At 40.7% G+C, this 25,171-nt stretch overlaps 1 protein-coding gene across 2 annotated transcripts in view; it reads left to right on the forward strand.

The window, feature by feature from the left end:
• The window catches only part of Trim36 (tripartite motif containing 36), a 43,438-nt gene extending 19,232 nt beyond the window's left edge, over window positions 1–24,206 (forward strand). For both annotated transcript variants that reach the window (XM_050149309.1, XM_050149310.1), the window contains exons 3-10: window positions 1,423–1,748; window positions 3,795–3,941; window positions 11,302–11,397; window positions 14,222–14,475; window positions 14,934–15,058; window positions 18,001–18,291; window positions 20,894–21,191; window positions 22,035–24,206. In XM_050149309.1, the coding sequence (XP_050005266.1) occupies window positions 1,423–1,748; window positions 3,795–3,941; window positions 11,302–11,397; window positions 14,222–14,475; window positions 14,934–15,058; window positions 18,001–18,291; window positions 20,894–21,191; window positions 22,035–22,389 (1,892 nt within the window). In that variant the 3' untranslated portion in view covers window positions 22,390–24,206. The remainder of the gene's footprint in view (window positions 1–1,422; window positions 1,749–3,794; window positions 3,942–11,301; window positions 11,398–14,221; window positions 14,476–14,933; window positions 15,059–18,000; window positions 18,292–20,893; window positions 21,192–22,034) is intronic.
• The last annotated feature ends 965 nt before the right edge of the window (window positions 24,207–25,171 follow it).

Consider the following 25,171-nt stretch of genomic DNA (forward strand, 5'->3'; position numbering starts at 1 on the left):
GTTTTGTTTTGTTGTAACTAGCCTTGCACTTATTTTGTTACATGCCTGCTGTGGTGTGAAGCATCCTGGGCTGTACTGCATGCTTTAAAAATTTCTATAGAAATATACCAAGTAGGATTTTCAAGTTTGTGGGGTGTTTCCTTTTGTATAATTTATGTTTAAAAATGTTAAGGCTAAAATGTCATTCATTAAATGGAATATTAAACATTCTGTGCATGCTTCTTACATTAGGTGCTTTTGGGATCCAGTGACACGTTGCATGCCATAAAGTCATTATTATAAATAATACTTTGGGCAATCCGTGAAGTTTCACCTATTGTGGTGTCATACCAGGCATCTTTTAAGATATTCTTTTTAGACGACTGTTATTTCAAGGGCAATATTAATGTAGCTACTGAAAGATCTTTGTCAAATAGAATATACTGACTTTACCCATTAATTTTTGGTATTGGATGTGATAGTATGAAGGAAGGCTGGAGATTAAGAAGTTCCTTTGTGTATTTTGTGGGCAACTGAGATTCATACTCTAAGAAAGTTTTAAGTGAGTATTTGTCCACTTGTATTAAAAGCAGACATCTTTGCATTTCTCCGGACCAGCAGGTAAGGTCTGCTATACTTCGGTTTCTTGACTTAGTAAGATCAGGATGACCACACTGAACAAAAAATTCTATTTTATATATTACAAAATCATATGTAATGCATCTTGGTACTGAATTAAATAATCTTAATGATTCTTTGTTTCAGGTCCCATGGTTGGTCCCTCTTAGAGTTACTAAATTCCGGGCCTCTAAATGAGTTCTTCACTCTTCTTTAGATCACATTCAGTTACCTTCTGCTCTCTCCCCCTGAGCTGAAACAGTGCTACGGTGGGAAACGTTCTGTTGTGATGATTCCTAAAACGTGTGATCCCCTATTCCTTTGAGTGTGTGATGGAAGTCCAGTCTAACCAGAAGTGCACAAGTGTGTGCATGTAGACAGGTTAGCAGACAGGAGCATGCTGAGTCATGCGCTCTGGTTAAGCCCCTGCTCTTCCATTTCTCCCCAGTCAGCTAAGATGGTATTCATTCAATGACTTTGGGTATGATGTATAAAATTAACTAGAGGTCTTAATTATATAAAATACTCTATAAAGTAAAAATATCCTATGAAGTACTGTTGGTAGATGTTTTGTCTTCATGTCTGTGTTTAGCTTAATGCAGGTTTGTGTGCAATTTATTATAGATTATTTTTCTTTTCTCTATGATAACTTTTAATAATTTGAACTTGTCTTTCATATACAAAGTTAGCTTATTTGTTTACAAAAGCATTTTCAGAATGCAGATGGAGCCACGTGGAATATTTGTTATTGTAGACTTTCTAGACCACAACTCTACATTTTAATCACGTATGATGTAACTGAATGAAGCCTTACTGACTACACAGGCTGGAAGCGGAATTCACTGACCCCAAGACCAACTATGTTTCCTTGTCCTGGCTGTGAACATGATGTGGATCTTGGAGAGCGGGGAGTCAGCGGCCTGTTTCGCAATTTTACTTTGGAGACGATTGTTGAGCGATACCGGCAGGCCGCTAGGGCAGCCACAGCCATTATGTGTGACCTTTGTAAACCGCCGCCCCAGGAATCCACGAAGAGCTGCATGGACTGCAGCGCAAGCTACTGCAATGAATGCTTCAAAATTTATCACCCTTGGGGTACGGTAAAAGCCCAGCATGAGTACGTGGGCCCCACCACTAATTTCAGACCCAAGGTAAGTTAGGGTACAAAACATCATGGGAGAAGAGGCCGGGGTCTAGCAGCAGGAAGATTTGATTGGATAACATGATTGCGGAAGCGTTACTGTCAGGGAAGAATAATTACAGCATGAGACATCGCACTTACATACTCTGTTAGGTGGCCCTCACATTTCTCAAGTATTCTGGGTGGTCTGCTTAATATAGCTCACAAGAACTATGATCTATGTTGAGTAAAACGATCATGGATGCCTTTAAACTTGTTGTTGCTCAACCCCCCCTCCCTCCCCGCAAGACAGGGTTTCTCTGTGTAGCCTTGGCTGTTCTGTAGATTTGGGTGCCCTCATACTCAGAGATCTGCCTGCCTCTGCCTTCCAAGTGCTGGGATTAAAGGTGAGTGCCATCACCACCAGGCATAAAGTTGTTCTTCTTTATAATTTAGTAACTGGTATGAATATGGGAATATAATAATATTCTTAATCATGAAACCTTAAATGTGTAATAGTTTCATATATAAATCTCAAAAATTATTTTGAAGCTGGAGAGATGCCTAAGTGGTTAAGATTTCCTACTGTTAGCAAAGGACCCAAGTTTGGTTTCCACCACCCACTGGGGACTGACTGCTCACAGTCAGCTGCAGGCTCAGTTCCTAGGGATCCATTCTCTCTCCTGTCCCCCTAAGGTGAACACTAATGTTCACATGCCCAACACAGACACAGACATGCAAATAACTTAAAATAAGATATAAAATCTTTAAAAAATCATTACAAAATATTCACCAAATAATGCTTACATCACACAGATCTGAAAGATTAAAAGAAAGATATTTCTTTGGCCCACGTTCCAAAAGACCCTTTCCTCAAAACTGTTAGTCTCATAACAGATTTACCAACCTGAGTTCACTTTTACAATGTTTGTCTCACCCTAATTGCTCAAGTCTTTGATTTTTTTTAAATGCATGACTCCAAGAGTTAGTGTTTCATTTAAGAGATTGCACTGATACTATTCCATCATGAAAGGACACGTGATAATGAGCTACATGAGGACTAGGTTCTTAGAAGCTGAGTATTCCGTAGAATTTGGAATGCAAATGAATCATAAGCCCCTTATTTGCAACCACAAAATACTGGTGAAGCACACCAAAGGAATATGAATAATTAGGAAAAAGCTCCTTCAAGCCATTCATTTATGTCAGCCTGTATAGTGTAACTCTTCTAAGCCGTCCCTTATGCTAGAGAATATTCACCTCCAGTTGAACTCACTGTACTTCTTTCAATGGGAGCTTAAGTTCCCATGGTTTTGACAATTAGGAACCTGGACATTCTGAAACATTTAAGTTTTTTCCACTTTTGTCTCCCCTGAAGCTTCCCCTGAAGCTGTATGGTCATAGGACTTTGTATATTGGTCATTTTTTTCCTAATGTGTCAGATCAGTTAAAGCTGCCCAGCATCCAGTTTCTTGAAATCATGAACAGCTATTTGGTTTCATCAACATACTTCCTAAGTACTTGCTTCTGAATGGAAACAACATTTTATGAACAATTTAAGTGTATCCATGATGCTAGTTCATAGACTAAGTACAAGTGCGACTGTTTCATCAGGAGATGCTGCTGGGCATTGAGTGCAGGGCTTGTGGAGCTGGCCTGCTGGGTGCTTACATCACAAAGCCCTCCCAGCCCTCTTAGCAAAAGGCTTGTGTGTTGAGTCAGGCCATAGATTCTCTCAGGTTCTCTGATGCCTTGTAGAGATGCTCAGTGAGACGTGTTTAGTGAATGTGCTGGGAGTCCCTATGTAGCTGGTTTAAGCGTTCTGTCTACTCGAGTCCTGTGGGAAGGAATGGTCTTCCCACCATGGTTAGGGGAAATAACATCTGTGTATTAATGGTTTGAACCTTCAGATTTAAAAATGGTAATTCTAGAGTTTTCATGTGACATAATTTTACTTTTTATACTTTTATTCACCTATATGGCTTTTTATTTATTTTATATAGCAAATATTTATGTTGGGGGAACCTATGTGACTTGAAACCTAAATCTTTAACTGCCGTGTGTTTTTATTCAATAGATTTTAATGTGCCCAGAACACGAGACCGAGAGGATAAACATGTACTGTGAACTGTGCAGAAGGCCAGTCTGCCACCTCTGTAAGTTGGGTGGGAATCATTCCAATCACCGGGTGACCACCATGAGCAGTGCTTACAAAACCTTAAAGGTATGACTTACTATTTTAGAAGTAGGTTTACACTTTTTCATTTTATTTAATATTTATCTTGTTTCCCTTTTATTTTAATTGCTCCCTTTAACAGTATGTGTGTAGATTATCCTGTATATATAGCCGCATACATAAATTGTGTCATATGTCTGTGTAACGGACAGGTTTGGCCATTATATCTTTTCTTTTTCTGCTCCTTTGCTTGCCTGGTGTCTTAGGGTTTCTAATGCTGTGGTAGAACACGATGGCCAAAAACAACCTGAGGAGGAAAGGGTTTCTTCCATCTTATACTTCCAAATAAACAGCCCATCACTGAAGGAGTCAGGAACTCAAGAGAGGAAGCTGGAGGCAGGAGCTGGAGCAGAGGCCATGGAGGAGTGCTGCATACTGGCTTGTACAGCCTGTTTTCTTAGCAGCCAGGACCATCTGCCCAAGGGTGGCCTCACCCACAGTGTGCTGGGCCCTCCCACATCGATCATAGATCAAGAAAGTGCCCCACAGGCGTCCCCACAGTCCAAGCTGGGGGTGTATTCCTCTTCCTAGGTGAATTCTTGTTTGTGCCAAGTTGAGGGAAAACTAGCCAGCTGGAAGTTTTTGGTTTTAGTTATGCCCTGTTTTCAGCCTTGCCTGGCAGGGCAGGGAAGCATTTGGTTTTCGGTCAGTCGGCCTGACTTTGGAGGCAAACCCTTTGATGATTCTCCTCCCTTCTCAAGAAGCTCTTGATTTCAGGGTTGGAGGTCTGGAATGTGGGGAGTACATTACTCCCAGCTTGTGTGAACTTTAATCTTTTCTGGAACTTCTCTTGACCTCAGGCATTGGGTGACTGGTGTTTAGACTTGTATACCTCTCTGCATGTTTTCCCCTTTCTGCTTGTCTGTGGTTTTAAGTTTTAGAAACCCCGACTCCCTTAACTCCCAGCTTCATCACTTAGGCTCATGGGAGATGCTGGGGTCCATTTGAGTTCTCTGCCTCCAGCCCTAGAGACTGCAGACAGCAGGCTAGGATAGTCAAGCTCCTCTTGTGTCCTATCGCCTGGGAAATGCCCCTTTGGGATCTGGTACATAAAGAGAGATTCCAGATGTTGCGTTTGGTTCTTTCAAGTGGGAAGTCAAATCTATTTTTGTCATTTCATCACGCCTCTGTCAGCTTCACATAGCACAATTTATAATTTACCACATTTGTAAAAGTTTTAATTTCTAATTGGTTTAATTTCATGTAATCAGTTCTAGTTTTTATTTCTTGTACTGTCTTTGATGTTAGAGTAAAGCTACTGTGTTGGAAAAACTATCCATAAATTCATCTTTCTCCTCTGCTCTCTGAACCCACAACAATCAACACAGAAGACATTTTGTTTGTTGGTTGGTTTTTGTTTGTTTGAGATAGTGTCTTGCTGTGTAAACCAGACTGGCCTCAAATTTGCCATGATACTCCTGCCTCTACTTCCCAAGTGGTCATTTACAGAATGTATTACCATGTCTAGGTAGAAGGCTTCAGTGACCTCACATGACATCAGCAAGCAAGCAACAGATTCTATAGCAGCAGTTGCTAGCTGGGAGTCCTGTAATTCAGCTTAGTTCTGACAAGTATCTGGATGTACTGTAGGTCCTATAGGTGAAGGGCCAGTCCTTAGGTCTGCCTGTGCCTTTGCCCCACGGTATATCTGTATATGCTAGCTGCAAGCTCCATGGCAGTTTTTTTTTTTTTTTTTTTTTTTTTTTTTTTTTTGTCTTCGATCACATAGCTGTAAAAAGAAGTTTAGTTCACCTTTCTTAGGTCTAATTATTTTGTTTGAGAGGATCACAGAACTCAGGAAAACACAAACAGCAATTTATCATGCAGGATATTGCACCAGGTGCTGATAAAGCCATGCACAGGATGAGGGATGTTAGAAGGGCGTGAGCTGCCACTCCCTCAGGTTGAGTGCTCTGAGAACCTCCAAGGGTGCTGCCATATGGAAGTTCTAAACCCTCTCCTCTGAGTTTTTATGGAGGTCTCATTGATAGACACTGTTGATTAAGTCATTGACAGTTGCTGATCCTCTACTTTGGGATTTCTTGTCCCTGGAGGTTGGGAGGTAGGACTGAATCTTAATTGTCTAATCATGCCTTGGTGTTCTTGGTAAGCAGCTCTCATCCTGAAGCCAGCTGTCTTTTGCCTCCTTAGCTTGTTTTTGTTTTTTTTTTTTTTAAAAAAAAACTTTCATTTTAGAAACAAAGGGCTTTTGCAGAGGTTTGTCAGGAAACTGGATGAAGAACATACACATAGTAACATATAGCTATCTTTTACATTGTATATTAATTTCTTACATATTTAAAACTTAAAAAACACATACACTTTGCAATTTACTTTCCAATTTAGGAACTAATTGTCTAGATTTGTCCTTTGCTAAAAGTAACCAATCTTCTCTATACTTGGTTTTAGATTTAAGCTGAAGGAGGCTGGCTACACAGTTCAAAGACACAGTAGCATTTCTTATTTTGGTCGGTTGGGCATTACAGCTAGAGAAGTGAGCATCATAGAAGGGCAGCCTTGCATTTGTCTTGGGTCTACTGTTTGCTGAATCTGCTGAGGTGAACACCAGGTTTCTTATCTGTGTATTAGTGTGTGTCAGGTTGTTTTGTGAAGGTGTGTTCCGAATTCTGGAAACAGCTTGCACTTTTGGAGAGACTGGCTTAACCAGTTAATACCTGGATCTGAGAATGAGCCTCTCTTAGCAATTTTGTTAGCTGAGGCTGGGATATTTTCCCCTGTGACTTGCTTGGCTTCTGTTAATATGACATAGACATGAGCTCAAAGTGGAACCCTTTCCCCCCACAGCTGCCTGCCCTTAGTCTTCCGGGGGGACCTGGGAGAGTCTGCAGGGATTCATATTCACCATTTTGACCCACTAGGCTTTTTGGTTCTGGTGTGTCCTGAAAAGGCACATGTTCACTGCCTGTCTCCTGGTCTGGCCACACCTCAGTCACCATGCCTCCTCATTGTTGGGAAGTCAAAGCCCTTCTAGAACCTTCTTAGCTTCTCACCTCATTGTACAGTTTTCTCACTAAGCTTTTGATGTGGCTTAGTCTTAAATTAGCTTGCTCACTCTACAACCACAGCTACACAAGTTTGGGAGCATGTCACCGAAGGATGTTTCCTGAGGAGTTTTTGATAGTTTCCCATGAATTATTATTTTCATAGATTTCAAAGGATATAATGTTTGACAATTTGTTAATGGTGGGAGCTCAGAGAAGTAGAAAATGCAAACATCTCTGTAAATAGTCACCACTGCTGAGGGAAGTACTTGGGGTGGGTAGCATTTGTATTTTAGGGAGAGGGAGATACAGCTCACGCCTTTTTTGGGGGTAGTTTGTGGTGAACATTGTTGTCACAGTCGCTGAAGGAGTTAGCGCTTGTCATTATTATAAGTGCTGGTAGTGTAGGTCTTTTCCAACATGGTGGTACTTTTGGTCTGATTATAAAATGCCCTCAACAGGCTCAAGTGTTTGAACATTTATTCCCCCATTTGGAAGGTTGTGGAACCTTTAGGAGATGATGAAGCTGAGCTAGAGGAAGTGTGGGGCCTTATAGTCACAGCCCATGTGGATTTTGGCAGAGCTTTTTATTTCATGTCCATCAACACAACAAACACGGCTGTGTCCGGCTCCCGCTGCCACAGCTTCTGAATGCCCTGGCTGCCCTGGCCACTGTACCCTTACTGGCCTCATGAACTTGTGTCCTCTTAAATTGAACCAAAATAAATCTTCCTTCCCTTAAGTGTTGTCTTTTCATTATATTATCACATCAAGGAGAAAATAACTTAAGACAGTGGCTTGAATGTGTATCAATGTGGATTTTTTTTCAAGTAGTACACTTGCATAGAAGGTATCACATATTTGTTCTTCCCAAGATTTTATTCTGAACATCTCTAGGGATGAAGCAAAGCTGATATCACCTGTCAACTTGTACATTCTGAGCACAGGGCCATGCTAGTTAAACATTATTTTCCTAGCTTGCTTGCATGAAACATACTTTGGCAGCGCTGATGAATGACTTTTCCATTGTTTTGGTTGCTGGGGTTTCTTTGGTACCTTCTATTGGGAATGTGATATATAAGGGAAAATGGTTCTCAAAACTTGGTTTGGTATTTGCCTGTCACAGCTATAGAGGCCAGGCTTGTCCTACTTCAAGGGGTCTGCTTTGTTGTGTGGCTTTTCTTGGGGAGATGTAAATAAACATCTCCTTGCCCCAGATCTAGCTGAGTTCAACTTTGTGAATTAATGAGCTCATTGTGGCTACTTATGGAAACACAGGTGGTTCACAGGCAGCTGCATCACTGAAAAGCCCACCACAGCTGTATCCCTGAGCCCCTTGTTGGGGTTGCAGGTGACTTGGCTGGTGTGTGAGTTATGACTTAATGTAACTTTGGGAAGTATGACCTGGTTAATCTTGTAAGTTTCAGAAACCTTCTGAGACTTGTGAGATTGGTCTACTTCATGAATACACACAGAAAAATACCCTCTTTAAAGCAGAGGGGAACTTGGGAAGAAAAAAAATTCACTCTTAAGGGTTGGGCTTTTAAAGCCTCTGAAGAGTTTACCTCCTAACTTTAGGGTTAACCAGTTTGAAGACAGATAGGATTGGTCAGCAGCTGTGGTCTTGATCCGGTCTTGTACTCTTTGAGCATGCCCATCAGTGGTAGGAAGCAAAGCTGCTAGACTTTTGTCTCAAGTCAGCAGGTTGAGGAAGAGAGGAGGTGGCCATCTTAGAGATTTGCCACCTTTAATACCTAGCCATGGTCCTTCTCCCTGTCTGTCTACCCACTAGGAAGTCTGTCTAACTCCTAGACTCTCCTCCCACCTCTCAGATGTCACCCTAACTGCTGTTAGGGATTTGGGGGCAACAACTGCTTCCAGGTGCTTTGAACTGACCAAGGGTGGACGGTGGGATGGGATGGATAGCAGTCAGTGTGCCAGAGGAGAGTCTATTTAAGGGGCTATGATAAGACTGAATAGATTGTGATGCTCCAGTACCTAAGATAGCCATTTGGTGATGGTGTGTATCTTTGGAATTTGTCGTATGAGTTAGATCTGTAATGTATAAAAGAGGAGACTGTTAGGAATCCTGTAATTCCTACTGAGAGCACAGTTAGAAAAATAGTGGGACAGTGTTGGCCTTAGAGGAAGAGAACAGGCAAGAAACCCAAAGAATCCTCGACAGGCTCTGTCATAAGTGTCAATGAGATTGGTGAGTTCTTGTCACTAGTGTCTACCATAGGTGTTCACCGGGGAAGTCAGTCATTTGTCTGCACATCACTGTTTTGGAGCTACAGAACTTTGGAATCTTTGAGAAGCTGGCTTCTGATGAGTATCTAGAGCTCTCGAGGCCTGATTTATTTAACACTTGTTTCCCTGCTGTGTGAATTCTTCGTAGGCTGGAGCCTTGATTCTCACATTTGCCTCTACTACTGATACCTAGTGTCAGCAGCTAGTGCTTATGGTTTGTGAGCAAACATTCTGACATTAAAACACCTCCAGTCCTTAAAAACAGACTGCCTGGATCTGGCCAGCCTGAGAAGCCTGGTGCTACTTTGGATAAAGGATAGGACTGGTCAGAAACTTTGAGTGTTAACAATCTGGGGACTGATGTTGCCCTTAGTCCCTATTTCTGAATTCCACCTTCTGCTCTTCTCTAGTTTAGGTTACTCAGTTATCTTAGCCTCCCTATGTTTAGTTTAAGCTGTTTTAGAACACTTATATACATTTTAATGACCAAATTTCTTTTTCACTGTAGTTAAGAAAAACAAAGGTGCCTGCTGCTTCTGCCTAAGTTCCCAGCATTGGCTCATAAGGGGCAGTGCTAGACTTGCCATTTGGCTTGTGGTGTGGTTAAATACCCCTTGCCCCTGGAGAGTGGTTATGTTATCTAATTGTGAGTAGGTTTCTGGTTCAGCCATTGACTCTGCAGTATTTGTTTCTCAGGAACTCTGGGTTCCTTAGATGGGTAAAATGCTAGGTCAAAACGAAAGATTTTCTGTCTCTTCATAGCATTATTATCTTGTAAGGTCCCGTCTTCTTTCTGTTTCTGTCTCCGTCTGTCTGTTTGTCTGTGTCTCAAGGATTTAATTGAGCCCAGGTCTTGCTCCTGACCTTCTCACCTCTACCTCCCAAGTGCTAAGATTGCAGGCTTTTGCAATTACATCTGGCTCTTGTTTTTATTGACTGGCTGATCTATTGATGCAGGTGATGGGGATTAAATCCAGGGCCTTGCACATATATGCTGGGCAAGTGCTGTACTCCTGAGCTAGATCCCCACTCCCACTCTAGATCCCCACTCCTGACTCCTGAGCTAGATCCCCAAGTCATTCTGTTTTTGTGTGTGTGTGTGTGTGTGTGTGTGTGTGTGTGTGTGTCCAGAAATCTTGTTCCTTTCCTGTCAGCCTCTTCCTGTTTCTCTAGTGAGTCTTTCCAGGGGGTTTTACCGTATCTGGTCGCTTCTGAGACTGAGATGTATCCTTCAGAGCCAATCACATCTGTTTCTGCACACATCCTCTTTCCCTCTCATGTAGTATATGGTTAAAAAAAAAGAGGAAGATGAAATAGATGGGAGACCGACTTCCTGAATCCCCAGACACCAAGCTGTTGTTCTCTCTTCCTGCCCGCACTTTGCATTTCAGGTGTTGAGCAGTAAGCAGGATCCTGGAATGGCCTCATCCTGGACATCTCATCCCTTCTGCCCTGGGAGGTGCTTCCTGGGTGTTCTCATTTTTCATTTAGACTCAATCCATTTATCTGTTGTGACTTGATAGTCCATATACTCTCAAGGGGGTTAAAAATGTACTTTAGATTCATTGCAGAATGCTTTGTAGAACAAACTAGAAACTTTACCAAACCCTACAATGTAATTTTGATGAGGAATTATAGTGTTCAGAATAGCTAATTTACAAAACAAATTACTTGAAAATAATAGCGAGGCTGGGATGACCTGGGATTATTTTGAACTAGTCCTTGGTGGTTTTCCTATTGTGTGTGTGTGTCTAAATTGTGCAATGTAATAGGAGGCTATAGTATCTGAGCTTTCAACCTTCATTTGCTTAGAAGCCTTATAAGCAAGAATTCTGAGAGTGATAATTAAACAACAAAAATGTATTACTCAGGCATTGGGAAGTTTTGACTATCACTTACCCTTTTTTTCCAGCCTTCATTTAATCTTTCATATGACCTTGGGCCTATGCCATTCAGGCTGGTAAATATTTGCCTTGAGTTAATTACTATAGCCAATCTTGCTGTTCACCAGGAAGGATGGGTATTGTGTAATTTGCAAAATTGCATGAAGTCTTTGTTGATTTGTTTCTGTTCTTGCATTCTGTGCATTTCCACAGGAGAAGCTTTCAAAGGACATTGATTTCCTTATTGGGAAGGAAGGCCAAGTGAAGAGTCAAATTTCTGAACTAAACTTGTTAATGAAAGAAACAGAGGTAAGTTATAAAGTGGCCAGCATAGTTTTTCATTCACCTATCCAGGCATTTGCTTATTGATCAAATCCCGAATGTGTTCCCTGTGCTGGGGACTGTGTGACCTCAAGCCTATGCTTTTCTAGAGCTTGTGGCAGATACAGTTCTAGAATATGTGCCTTAGCCTCCTGTGTGAGCAGTGCTCAGGTTATTGGGATGTGACTCTAACAAGGGCTCAGAAGTCGGAAGGAAAGAGTAGCTTTCAACAGTGACCTGCATGCCAACAAATGAGCAGCGAGCCTTTGGAAAATTCCCATCTGCCATAGGCCCAGGCTTACCTAAAACTCCAGGGACTGCTGAAGACACGCTTTGCTTACTTGTGTAAGGATGAATAGTCATGCTTGCTTTGTTTGTGATGACCGCAAGGTCCATCAACAGAGGAGTACATGGACAGACCCACATGTCCATCAACAGAGGAGTACAGATAGCAACGGGACTGCACACATAGCATAGGTATATCCTGCCATACGCTGTGGAAGGGGTGATGCCGTAATGACATTTATAGAAAGTATCCAGACTGCTCTGGGGAGACGGTTCAGCGGTGGCTGAGAACATTGATCTTCTAGAGGGCTCAGGTTCAATTCTCAGCACCTACATGGTGGTTCACAGCCATCTCCAGTTCCAGTGAACCCAGTGCCCCTTTCTAACCTCCACGTGCACCAGGCGTCTGTATGGTACACAGACATCTATGCAGGTGAAACGCTTATATACATTAAATACGTATTTTTTAAGTAACTACACAGTGAAACCAGATTATATTTTCAAATTTCATGAGACTATTCTTGAGGAGGGTGAATCAGTGCTGTAGCAGCTTTGAGGGTGGCTTCTGGGATGCTGGTCCTGTTGTTTTGTCTGAGCATCCTGCTGGTCGGATGTGTATTTATAGAGTCCTCACCTTTACGCCAATCTGTGCATTACAGTCTACTTCAGTTTAAAAATGGGAAGTAAACTGGCATGGTGGCTCACATCTGTAACCTAGCACCTGGGAATGAATGAATAAATAAAAACAAAAAATTAAATAAGAGGTAGTAGCATTTTTGAAATACAGTACGTTTGAGTAGGGTTGGGTATTTGACAGCTCAAGGGTCTTTAATAGGCTTTAATATGCGGAGTGGAGTTTATTTCTTTTTTTGTTTCTTTTCCTCATGATCATTTTAAAATTTATAATTAAATATAAAAGATATAGGCTAGCACAAGATTTACTTCTTGACATATTTTTCCTAGTGGGAAGTGAAATAGTTAAGAAACAACGGGGGCTGACAATGTATCTTAGTGATAGAGAATGTGCATCTTGTGTACAGGACAAGGGGGGCTGGGTCCTGGTTTGCATCACCAACACCACAGAAGACATAAGAAAAAAACAGCAGCAACAAAACCCAGATCAATGCCATGTTTCTCTCCATCTTCAACTGTGGTAATGGGACAGCGTCTGTGCCTTCAGTTATAGTTGTTACCTGTGCATAGTACTTCTGAGGTTAATGTGGAAAACCATTCTGAGATTCTGCCTGAATCTCACTGTTCTCTTTTCCCTTTGAAAACTGAACTAGAATAAAGTATAATGGTAAATAGGAAGCTATCCTGATGAAACCCATCACTTTGCATGTTACTTAGGAAAAAAGCCTTCAGAAGCAAAGCGGGACTTTTGAGAAGGGAGTCTGAAGGACATTCCTTGCTAATGTGGTCCAGAGGTTGCGGGACTTCTGAAGCGTCCTCTGCCGTGCCTGCTCTGCACACTGATGAGTGGTCACCAGTGCTCACGGAACTCTTATTTTTCCAAAATCTTACTGAACTCGGCTTTTATTAAAATTCAAATCATTTGTGCAAGGCAGGGTGACATAGATTTGTGGTCCCAGCACTAGGGAGGGTGAGAAAGGAGGATTGTCCCCGGGGCCGGTGTGTTATAAAGAGATTCTGTTTCAAAAAAAAAAAAAAAGATTCTGTTTTAAACAAATCCCCAAATCAACATGTTTAATACACATTATAGGCAGGATTATTCTATAAAAAAGAAAAAAATAAATAATAAGAATGCTTAGAGTGTTTGGCATTATGGTATGTTTTTTATGTAAACAATCCTTCTTGATCCACATAAGAACTTGAATCATTTCTTTATCCTTGAGCTTTCTGTGGGAGAGGGAGAGTGGTAGGCACTGGACCCGGAGCCCATGCCTAGCCTCAGCTTAGCCTATACACACGGCTGAGTAAGGATTAAAGCAAATGAATTTTAAATACCTTAGTATGGAATGTCGTTTTTAAAATGTCTGTGGCTGTAATTTAGCTTTATAATAGCTTCCTCATTTAGAAAGATTCCTGAGTTTGGGGTGAGTTACAAACTCTCTAGAATCGTGCTTTTGCAATATTTGTGGTTAAATCAGTGCACTCTGCCCTTTACTTTATCACTGTTTCTCATGAAAACTGTTTCTCATTTAATTGAATAATTCTTCTGTTACCGGCTTCAAAAGTACAAAGTTCTGAAATTACAAAGCTAATCTAAATGGAAGCTGACAGTTGTTCTTGTGTGTTTGATGCCATACTACTCTTTTGAAGATTTTAGAATCAGACAAAAATCTTTCTCTTTGCAACATCTGGCCTTGTTTTGTTGAGTTTGATCTTACATAGGACATCACGGGAAGACCTTTGGGTTTATGGATGAGTTAATGCTTGTGTGTTTTGCACTAGTGCAACAGAGAGATTGGGTTTATGGGTGCGATAATGCTTGAAGTCTGCACTTGTGCAGTGGAGAGGTTGTTTTCAGCATGTGAGGTAACACTGTCTGTCTATCTCACTCTAGTGCAATGGAGAGAGGGCAAAGGAAGAAGCACTGACCCATTTTGAAAAGCTCTTTGAAATCCTAGAAGACAGGAAGTCATCTGTTTTGAAAGCCATAGATGCCTCTAAGAAACTAAGACTAGACAAATTTCACACGCAAATGGAAGAGTACCAAGGTCTTCTGGAGAACAATGGGCTTGTGGGATATGCTCAGGAAGTCCTGAAGGAGACAGATCAGTCTTGCTTTGTGCAGACAGCGAAGCAGCTCCATCTCAGGTACTAGCTTTGCTCTTTAACTTTTTTTCCCTCTTCTCTTCTCTTCTCTTCTCTTCTCTTCTCTTCTCTTCTCTTCTCTTCTCTTCTCTTCTCTTCTCTTCTCTCTCTCTCTCTCTCTCTCTCTCTCTCTCTCTCTCTTTCTCTCTCTCTTTCTTTTTTTTTTTTTTTTTGACAAGGTTTCTCTGTAGCTTTTAGTTCCTGTCCTGGATCTAGCTCTTGTAGACCAGGCTGGCCTCGAACTCACAGAGATCTGCCTGCATCTGGGATTAAAGGTGTGTGCCACTAGCTTTTGAAAGCTCCCACCAGGTGATTCCAAACAGTGTTAACAAGCAGTGTGGGTCTGCTGCATCCTGGGTGCTGAATACGGAGTCTGCTTCTTTGGTCTGCTGCATTGCAGGTGTTTAGACTGACTTGCCTTTGTAAAGAATGGCTTTCACATGAAATATGTCTGCCCACAGAATCCAGAAAGCTACGGAATCTCTGAAGAGCTTCAGACCTGCAGCCCAAGCTTCTTTTGAAGACTATGTCGTTAACACAACCAAACAGACAGAGGTGCTTGGAGAACTGTCCTTTTTCTCTAGTGGTAAGTGGTAAAGGCCATGCCTCCTTCCTTACAGGCTAGCATGCTGCAGAAATGCATTCCCCTCCCCTCTTTGACATAAGCTGCTCATGGTCATCTATCCTGCAATCTGGTTTTTATGCCTGTGTTTTTGTACATAAAGCTATACCCTGGTTTTTTAAACATTGTATACATGGTATCACATTTTTAAAAAAAAATTTATAAGCTTATGATATTTTTAGTACATGAAGTCTGGCTCAAGATATATTCTGAATTTCCAGCCATATTGAATTAGGACCCACTGTGAGGATCTCATCTTAATTTAGTATCCCTCTGTAGACTGAGTCTCCAAATACAGTCAACCTTCTGAGACTGTGTCACAATCAGGGTTATGATTTCAACATATAAGCTTTCAGGGAACACCCTGGAACACAGGGAGGCTTCCTTCTATTTTTATATCTTACCGTATTTGTGTTGCTGAAGTTTTCTTCTTGTGAAGTTGAAGCAACACAGGCTAGGTGCTGGAGAGATGCTCAGGGGTTAAGAGCGGGAGCTGCTCTGCTGTGGACCTGAATTTGATTCCCAGCACCCACATGTAGATAGAAGTTTCTTTTAGCCCCAAATAAACACACATAGGCTTATATTAATTATAGACTGTTTAGCCTATTAGCTCAGGCTTATTATTAACTAGCTCTTACAACTTAAATTAACCCATAATTCTTGTCTATGTTTAGCCACATGGCTTGGAACCTTTTCTCAGTGAGGCATTCTCATCTTGCTTCCTCTGTGTCTGGCTGGTAACTACATCTCTGCCTTTCTGCTTCCCAGAATTCTCCTGCCTAGTCACCCTGCCACTTCATGCATGGCTACTGGTCAATCAGCATTTTATTAAACCAATACAAGTGACAAATCATTACAGTGTACGAGAGCATTATCCCACAGCACCACATGAGGTGACTCACAGCTGCCAGTTGTGCCAGCTCCAGGATCTGATGCCTTCTGACCTCTGAGGGCACCCGCACTCATACCTGGCCCCAAACATATGATCCTTAAAACCTATTTTAAAAAGATGTTTTTTGAAAAAGAAAATATATCTTCTTAAAAATTAAAAACTGTGGGTTTCTGTGGCATCTTCTTAAACTTATATCTGAACCTGGTATTATTTATTTCCAAGCAGGTGCTATAATTTAAAATGGCTGATTTTACTGCCTAGACTGTTGGTTCTGTGTATACCAGTTGTTTCTTAGATATATGTTAGCTTACTTTTGGGTCTTAAGCATTTACCCATGGACCCAAACATTGTCCCTGGAAGGGTAAGGCTGACCAATGGTAATTGTGGGTTATGCCCGGTATACAACAAAGGCCCAAGAAAATGGTGGATAGGAGAGAGGGGGGCCCCCATTTCCTGCCTGTGGATGTATTTCATTTTCCCTACATGCCCATTCTTACAGCAACCGTGTGTCTGAAGATACTCTGTGACTTGGTCCTTTGAACTTTTTAACTTTAAAGTATGCGTTGGATGTCTTTCCAGATCTTATCGTGGCTGTGTAATCTTCAGGTTGTAATCACAGGCTGTGGAATAAATGAAAAGAAGCAGGGGACTTCCTTTATTTCATTTCCTCCTTTGTGGTTGGATGTAAATGGTGTGTGTATGGCTGTGCATGTTTTTTGTATAAGTAGTTTATACAAGCTGAACAAAAAACTAGTGTGTAGAGAGGATGACCTTGAGTTCACTCTAGGACCACACTGGGATTATAGGATGCGCTGTTGTGTCCAGCATACATGTGACTTTAGACCTTACCATATACCAAGCTTACGAGTTTAGTGTAATGAGAAGGTTATGTGTGTGCACAAGGATTTAGCTGTGACATTGGTCTGCTTTTTGCTTTTTTAAGAAATGATAACCTAATCTAATTTGCAACTCATTGTTGTAGCCCAGGCTGGCCCTGTATTTACAGTTGTCTTCCTGCTTCCTAAGTACAGAGATTACTGGGAGCTGCCATGACTGGCTTTAAACATATAAACTTTCAACAAATATTTTAGGAAAATATTAGAAGCTTATTTCTCCTAAATATGTAAATCTTGATTGGTCCATTATGGAAAAATTTTACTGAAATCTAAATGAAATTGGTGTGCAGGGATTACCTTGAAATTGCCTAAATATTTTTGTTGGTTTTCCCTACTTTAGTTTCTATTTTCTTGGTGTTTTGTGTGTTTGTGTGTGTGTGTGTGTGTATGTGCATGTGTGTGCGCGTGTGTGTGCATATGTGTGTGTAGACCAAAGGCCAGATGTTAGTGCTGTGTTTCTTCCTCAGTTATCTGTCTTATTCTCTTGAGGAAGGGCCCCTCACTTGACCTGGAGCTCACTAATTTGGCTAGACTAGCAGGCCAGTGAGCTCCAGAGAGCTTGCTTCATGTGCCACCTGGGCCAGCTTCCCTGTGGGTGTTGGAGACCTGAGCTCGGGAACTCAAGCTTGTGTAGCAAGCACTGTCCCAGCTGAACCCCCTGCTGCTTTCTGCTTCATGTCTATAGGAAGAAAAAGTATTTGGTTTTGCAAGTCTACATTAGAAAATTAAAGGAAATTCTCATAGAATTTGGTTGAAAGTCACAAAACTTAACCTTTTAAGTATTGAAATAGTTTATGTAAACATAAAAATTTCACCTCCAGAGTCACAACTCACTATGGGCAAAATCTATGTGTTAAAAAAAATAGAATTTCCAGTGTTTTAGAATTAATAATGATACCACTTAATGCTGTAATCATGGCTTAATTTTTGTTTACTTTTTCACTTATTTTTCCCATTTCAGTTATAATTACAAATTTACCTTATTTTATATTTTCTGTCTTTCCTATGCATAGTATCATAAATTTAAATTTTTCTTGGATACTATAGAAACTGTCAGTACTTCACTTTTGCTGAGGGAGCTACTATCTTAACATCATGTTCTGTCTTAATCCTTTCAGGCATAGACATTCCTGAGATCAACGAGGAACAGAGCAAAGTGTATAATAACGCCTTAATAGACTGGCACCAACCAGAAAAGGACAAAGCCGACAGCTATGTTCTTGAGTACCGGAAGATTAATAGAGATGAAGAAATGCTGTCGTGGAATGAGATAGAAGTGCACGGCACAAGTAAAGTTGTCTCCAACCTTGAAAGCAACAGTCATTATGCTTTCCGAGTGCGAGCTTACAGAGGTTCCATCAGCAGCCCCTGCAGCAGAGAGCTGGTTCTGCACACTCCTCCAGCTCCAGGTACCAGGAGAAGCAGAGTGGGAGAGGCCTGGAAGTGTAAAATGGTGGTGTCTTCATGTAAACCTGTATTGAAACCAGCTTTGTGCTTTTGAAAGACTCTAGACAAGTAGATTTCATCCTTGGCTGAGATTTAGACCTGAATCCTCAACTATCTCCTCAGAGGCTGTATTAGATTTGACTGATATCAGATAGAAAAAAAAAGACTTTAATGATTGGGGCTAAAGTGGCTTAAAATGACTTGAATGCTACTTTAAACAATTAAAATTACACAACTGCATGAGCTTGGGGGAACATGTCTGTAATCCCAGCACTTAAGAGGCAGAGGCAGGCAGAGGCCAGCCTGGTCTGCATAGTGAGTACTTGGGCAACGAAGGGCAAAATCATAAGACCCTGTTTCAAAGCAAAAAACCCAAAACATAAAGCGATAGCATGGTTCTGGGACTTTTTTAGAGGTCAGTAAATGACAGTATCAAAAACACAGGATATTGATAATTATCTTTAAAATTTATTGGTGTGATTTAATCTAAGTCCCAGTGCGATTCTCTGCACACGAGGGTGAGAGGTATGTATTGGAGCATGAAGCAAGCTCTCCCTCCACACAGACGGCTTCCTGGTCCCTGTTACCCTGCCTCTCTTTCCTGTTACGCTGGCATTACTTATTAGAGACTGAAGAGCTTTACTGGCTAGGAGGGGCACACAGGTTAGGAGTCTACTGCGGAGTCTCCATAGGTGATGGACACTCAGAACTAAGATTGTGCTCACACTCTGTAGAAGGAAAGGTTTTTGCCCTGCCTATCACTGCCTTGGACGTATTCAGTTGCTTTTTAGACCATGGACTCCACCCTGTTTTAGTGCCTTATGTATCCATATTTTCTGAATTCTGTCTTTCCTTTCTCCTCTTGTCTAATGTAAAGAAGCAGTGTGTGTGTGTGTGTGTGTGTGTGTGTGTGTGTGTGTGTGTGTGTGTGTATACTTTCCAGGTATATTGTGGCCTTTAAACATATTAGAATATAAAAATATATAGGGTTGTCTGAAATTGTTTTTCTTTTTATTCAGTTTTACTAAAATAAATAAGTTGAATGTTCAAGTATTCAGTAGACCTTTTTTATCTTTTTATTTTTTTGGTTTTTCAAGGCAAGGTTTCTCTGTGTAGCTTTGTTGCCTGTCCTGGAACTCTCTCTCTGTAGACCAGGTTGGCATCCAACTCACAGAGATCACCTGCTTCTGCCTCCCGAGTGCTGGGATTAAAGGAGTGTGCCACCACTACCTGACTTCAGTAGACATTTAATGCTGAATGCTATCTTTAATTTTTCAGTCTCTGAAAGTAGAAGGATGGTTCTGGACAAGGCTGCTATTTTTAGTAGCAGCTGTATAGAGAGAAGAAGAGGGCATGCTGAGAGTTTTATTTTCCTCTCTAATAGAAGTTACATAAATACTGGGGCTGTTTAGAATTATGTACAAAGTAGGAGAGATACTGGAGATGAAAAAGAATCAAGATTAACTATGCCAGGACATTAGCCATATAGAAAGATCTGCCTCTATATAGGGCCTGGCTTTAGCCTGCTGGCAGCCAATTTTTTAATGTCATGTAATACAGATAAGAGTTACCATTGTGAGCACATGTTTTAGGGATAGAAACTGCATTCATAGCCTTGTGCAGCTATCATCGTTCACATCTCCAGAAAAAAGTTTAAATCTCACTTGAAAATCTGTCTAAACAGCTTTTCACCCTTCTCCGTATAGACACTGGTAGTCTCTCTTCTTTCTGAGGGTTTGACTCTGGGCCCTCGGAAGAGCAGAACTGTGCATTGCTTGTCTTGTATTTTGTGTGTTCACATTGTGTGTGTTTCGTCATCTCCTCTTTCCAGACTTGCTAGCATCCTCTGTGCATCTGTCACATTTCTTTACCCATTGTTTTGTTGATGCAGTTTTTGTTGTGTCTGCATTGGCTTGCAATAAATGTTATGCATCCAATAGTTGAGTTAGCTCTATTCTGCAAATGAGGAATTTAAAGTGTAGATCATTTTGTGTGTGTGTGTGTGTGTGTGTGTGTGTGTGAAATGTTTGAGCTGGATGCAAACCTCTCCGATTTGGAAACCCACAATTCTCTTCACAAACAGTTCCACCTTACTCATGTCTGCTGTGTTGATTGATAAGGGAAACAGCTTATAAATCCTGAAATTTATAAAATTTGGAATGCTTATAAATATATAACTCCTCTTAGGAGCTTAAACTGACCTCCGTGGGCACTGCACTCATACTCCCTATAGTTAAAAATAATAAAATGAATATTTTAAAAAGATGAGTGATTAAGTACATTCTATATAGAGTAATTAACATTGCTGATTCCAGTGTATGCACTTAAAAATGTTCATAAGCATTTAAAACAAGGGCTTCTGGTTTGGATATTCCTGAAGATCTTCAGGTATAGAGAATATACTGGAACTTACTGCTGCATTGGAATTTTGATTGACAGATCTCTGGTAGAAAATGGCATCTTCTTCAGTAGTTAATTTCTATTTGAAAACCTTCAAATTCAGCCTTAAATGTTAGAAATGCTCATAGTTGTTGCTCAGATTACTTCATTTTAACCTTTATTCAGTTTTCAGCTTCCTGTTTGATGAGAAGTGTGGCTATAACAACGAACACCTCTTGTTGAACCTGAAGAGAGACCGGGTGGAGAGCAGAGCCGGGTTTAACGTCCTCCTGGCTGCGGAACGCATCCAAGCGGGCTACTACACAAGTTTAGACTACATCATCGGAGATGTGGGAATAACGAAGGGGAAACACTTCTGGGCCTGCCGTGTGGAACCGTATTCATACCTGGTCAAAGTGGGAGTTGCCTCTAGCGACAAACTCCAGGAGTGGCTTCGGTCTCCCCGGGACACGGCTAGTCCAAGGTAGGTTCTTTCCTTGATGGAGAACTTGATAACGACTTTGAAACTAAATATCAGTGTTGCAAAAGATCACCCTGAACACACACTGGGACTCATTTATTACATTTGGAACACACATTTCTTAGATTCAGGAGATTAGCTCTGTCCTATGGCTGCTTTAGAACAGGAGCCAGGGTGTCTTGTATTCATTCACAGAATAATTAACATTTAATTTTTGCTGCTCTGAGGGAGCTAATCTGTTTTGATTTCCTCTCAATTATGATTCAGTTTCAGAGTTTACAGTTTGAAAGTTTCCTATAGTTCCTGAAGGCATGTTAAATCTACTAGAATTTTCTATGACCTTTCATGTTTCCCAGCGGGAAAAACAATTTTCATTATTCGTTCTGGATGTGGGAATCACAGTCAGAAAGTAGGGTTCTCAAGAGGAGAATGGGCCGTGCTCTTATCTCACGTTCTTTTGAATGCCTAGTTATTTGCTTTAGTCTACTAATTCCATGGGTGAGGGCATAGGTCTTTGTATTTTGTGACATGCCATTGTGTACCATAAATATTTAATCTCAAGTTAAGCCCTTCACCCTCCTCTGATTTTTTCCAGTAGAAATGCATTTTTAGGTTTCAATTTGTGTATAAATTTAGGTCTAACTGGATGGTGCTATAGGGAATTTGGTACTGAGTACCTAGTACAGCTCTAAACGGTACTTTGCAGTCTTAGCTTATGTGAGCTAACAGATCACTTTTGTGCATGTTAACTGTAGAACAACATATGTTATTCTTTTGAGAACATGTTGAGGATCCTGGGAGGCTGTGGCTGGAGATAAGTAAGAGCCTGTGTTTGTTGTGTTGTAGATATGAACAAGATAGTGGCCATGACAGTGGGAGTGAAGATGCCTGCTTCGATTCTTCACAACCGTTTACATTAGTTACTATAGGCATGAAGAAATTTTTTATACCCAAGTCATCTACTTCTTCTAATGAACCCAAAAATAGAGTTCTTCCCATGCCAACAAGTATAGGGATTTTCCTAGACTGTGATAAAGGTAAAGTGAGCTTCTATGATATGGATCACATGAAATGCCTGTATGAGCGCCAGGTAGACTGCTCACATACAATGTATCCAGCATTTGCCTTAATGGGCAGTGGAGGAATTCAGCTTGAAGAACCCATCACAGCAAAGTATCTGGAATATGAAGAAGACGTGTAGCTCGGACACCCCACGTGGCGAGGATGAAAACCGTGGACGAAGCCATGCTTTGGTGTCAGTCTTCGTAACAATTACATGTCATTCACGTCTTCTGTCACCACACCTGTTTGTAGTGTGCGATTCTTTGTTTTATCTTGTTTTATTTGACACCCAGGGTCTTGTCAAACTCTGTCCTCCTGTGGTGGGCTCCAGAGTGCTGGGATTATAGGTGGGCACTGCCATACCCAGCCAGTGTGTGAGCCTTAAAACTCAGAAGGCCTTCACAACCTTGCCTCTCCCATGCCGCTCTTCTGCCGTTCACGTGTGTTGACACCAGTCCCAGACAGGTAACTTGACAGCTGCTCCTTCTCTTTGGGCAAAAGGACTCTAATTTATTTAAGTCAGCTGATGTTGCTATTATCTACATTCTTTTTGTTTTGGAGTGGGTGGGATACAAAGTATTTATTGTGGCTTTTGTGCTTGTTATTTTTCTTTCCTTTCCATTTTTGTATCATGTTCATGTCCAAAGAGAAGATATTCTTAAATGCCTATTGATAGAAATTAGTCCCAAGCCATGAGTCTTCAATTTGCTGTTAATAGGTAAATAAAGTTATAGATAGGTAAAATGACAAAGGCCATAAAATGGTAGTATATTTAAGTAGAAGATTATGTATTTTAAAGTGTGTAACTACTGAGTGTATATTGCCTGGCAAATGCTTTTTCTTTTTCTTATAGACCACAGACTGTATTTATTGGTAAGGACATCTCTGAGAGTTGTCTGAGCTCTAATGCTCCTTATTTGGTGTATGTAGCAAGCATGGTCTCTTAGAGGAAACAGAAGGTTGTTGAACCCATGCAACTTTTCACTGCAATATAATTTTTTTCCAGAAAATTTTATCTTCAAATTTTTTTACTTCAGAAAATACTTGTATTTATAGTAAAGAATTATTTTTCAGAAATACTAGTGAAGATGGACTGATGTGATCGCCTGTCTTGTGAGTTTTGTATTTTTGACACAGATGTTACACATCATGTTTTTCTGGCTTGTGTTAAAAAATTTGAGAAGCTCACTGTCCATCTTAACAGCATTGAAATGCCAGACATATTACATGTTACTACTGTCCGGTTGGGTGGCATTGTCTGTGGCTCATTGTGTGGTCATAAGCATTTGTAGTGTGAATCAGTAAAACACAAAATTATTTAGAAATAGTAACTAAAATCAAAAGGATTGTGTATACTCGGTTTGGGGAATTGCACCTTTTCTAAACTGGATGTTGTTTTCTGCAAGACCATCTTCTGAGGTACCCAAATGATCTCTTAAGTAGATAGTTTTTATTTGAACTACCTTTTTTTCAAAGGTTAAAATGTCCGGACAATAAGGCTTACACTGATCACTTATGGAGTGCTAATATATTAGTGGAGTAACCGAAATTTTTGGTAGCTGTTTGTCTTATTCTTTTTAACTATGATTTTTAATGGAAGTTGTCTGTTAAGCCGATCCCACTGCATCAGACCCACCCCTGATCCCCCCACCGCCACTCATGTAGGTAGATCTGAAGAACTTGTGTTTAGTGATTGTCATTCCTCTCCCGTATACCTAGCACTTTATGACATAGGAAACAAAGGATGCACAGTGTTACCTGTACCATTGTGCAGTAAAGCTGCTAAAGTCACATGTGTGGTTCAGTGTGACACTCAGTACTCATGTAAGCACACGTCCTGTAGACATTTTAAACTATAAAGCTTTAACAAGAATCGGAAAAGGAAGCTGTTTCAAACACTGTATCACTGTATAGAAATTGCTTGGTGGAATTTCATTTTTAATAAAAAAACAATAAAAGGAAGTCAAGTGTGGTTATTCAAATCTACACTCCAGGAACTTTTACTATGGTTTGTGGATAACTGAGAAGAAAAACAGTTATTTAAAGATGCTTTGTGGCACATGTGGCACATGTTTTATTTTTGATTACATGTATATGGCTTTGCATGCACACATGAATGTAAGCACCCATGGAGTTGAGTTCCCGGTGGTTTGAACCATCCGACATGAGCGCTGGGAATCTGACTTGGCCTTCGGAAGAGCAGCACTCACTCTACCCATGAGCCATGTCTCCAGCCCTCACATGTTAGTTTTAGACAGAATTATTTAATTATTAATTATTATTTAATTCTTGTGGAAGTTATCAGTAGAAAAGATTAATGTGATGAAGCTAATTTATTTCATTTGTCTGCTTATATTGTCTTAACATTTTTTTTCTCTTCTGTAGTCCACGGTAGATTGCATTGACCAGGTGAGTGGTCCCTTAATTCATGTGCATCATTTTGGGTTATGATGCTGTTAGTTGTGGTCAGTAGTGGATAATAGAGTTTTTGTGAAAGGGTCTTTTTTTTTAGTTGATGGAATCAGTGGATGGGTGTAGTCGAACTTTTTTCTTGGGACCTCCAGTTTCCCAATAATGACACAGAGACTTATTATTAATTATGAAAGTGAGGCCAATACTTTAGGCTGGTTTCTAACAAACTCCGATAACTTAACCCATTTCTACTAATTTATGTGCTGCCAGGTGTCTGATGGCTTGTTTCCTCATTTCCTACATGTCAAGCTTTGATGGAGGAAAGTCATTGGTTAAAAAATAAAGAAACTGCTTGGCCCTCATAGGTTAAAACATAGGTGGGTGGAATAAACAGAACAGAATGCTGGGAGGAAGAGGAAGTGAGCTCAGACTCAATAGCTCTCCTATCTCAGAGCCAGACGCGATGAAGCAAGCCGCCAGGTCAGACATGCTGAATCTTTCCCGGTAAG

This window comes from Alexandromys fortis, unplaced genomic scaffold, assembly GCF_014885135.2.
Source record: "Alexandromys fortis isolate MF-2015 unplaced genomic scaffold, M_Fortis_MF-2015_v1.1 scaffold_60, whole genome shotgun sequence".
Lineage (NCBI taxonomy): Eukaryota > Metazoa > Chordata > Mammalia > Rodentia > Cricetidae > Alexandromys > Alexandromys fortis.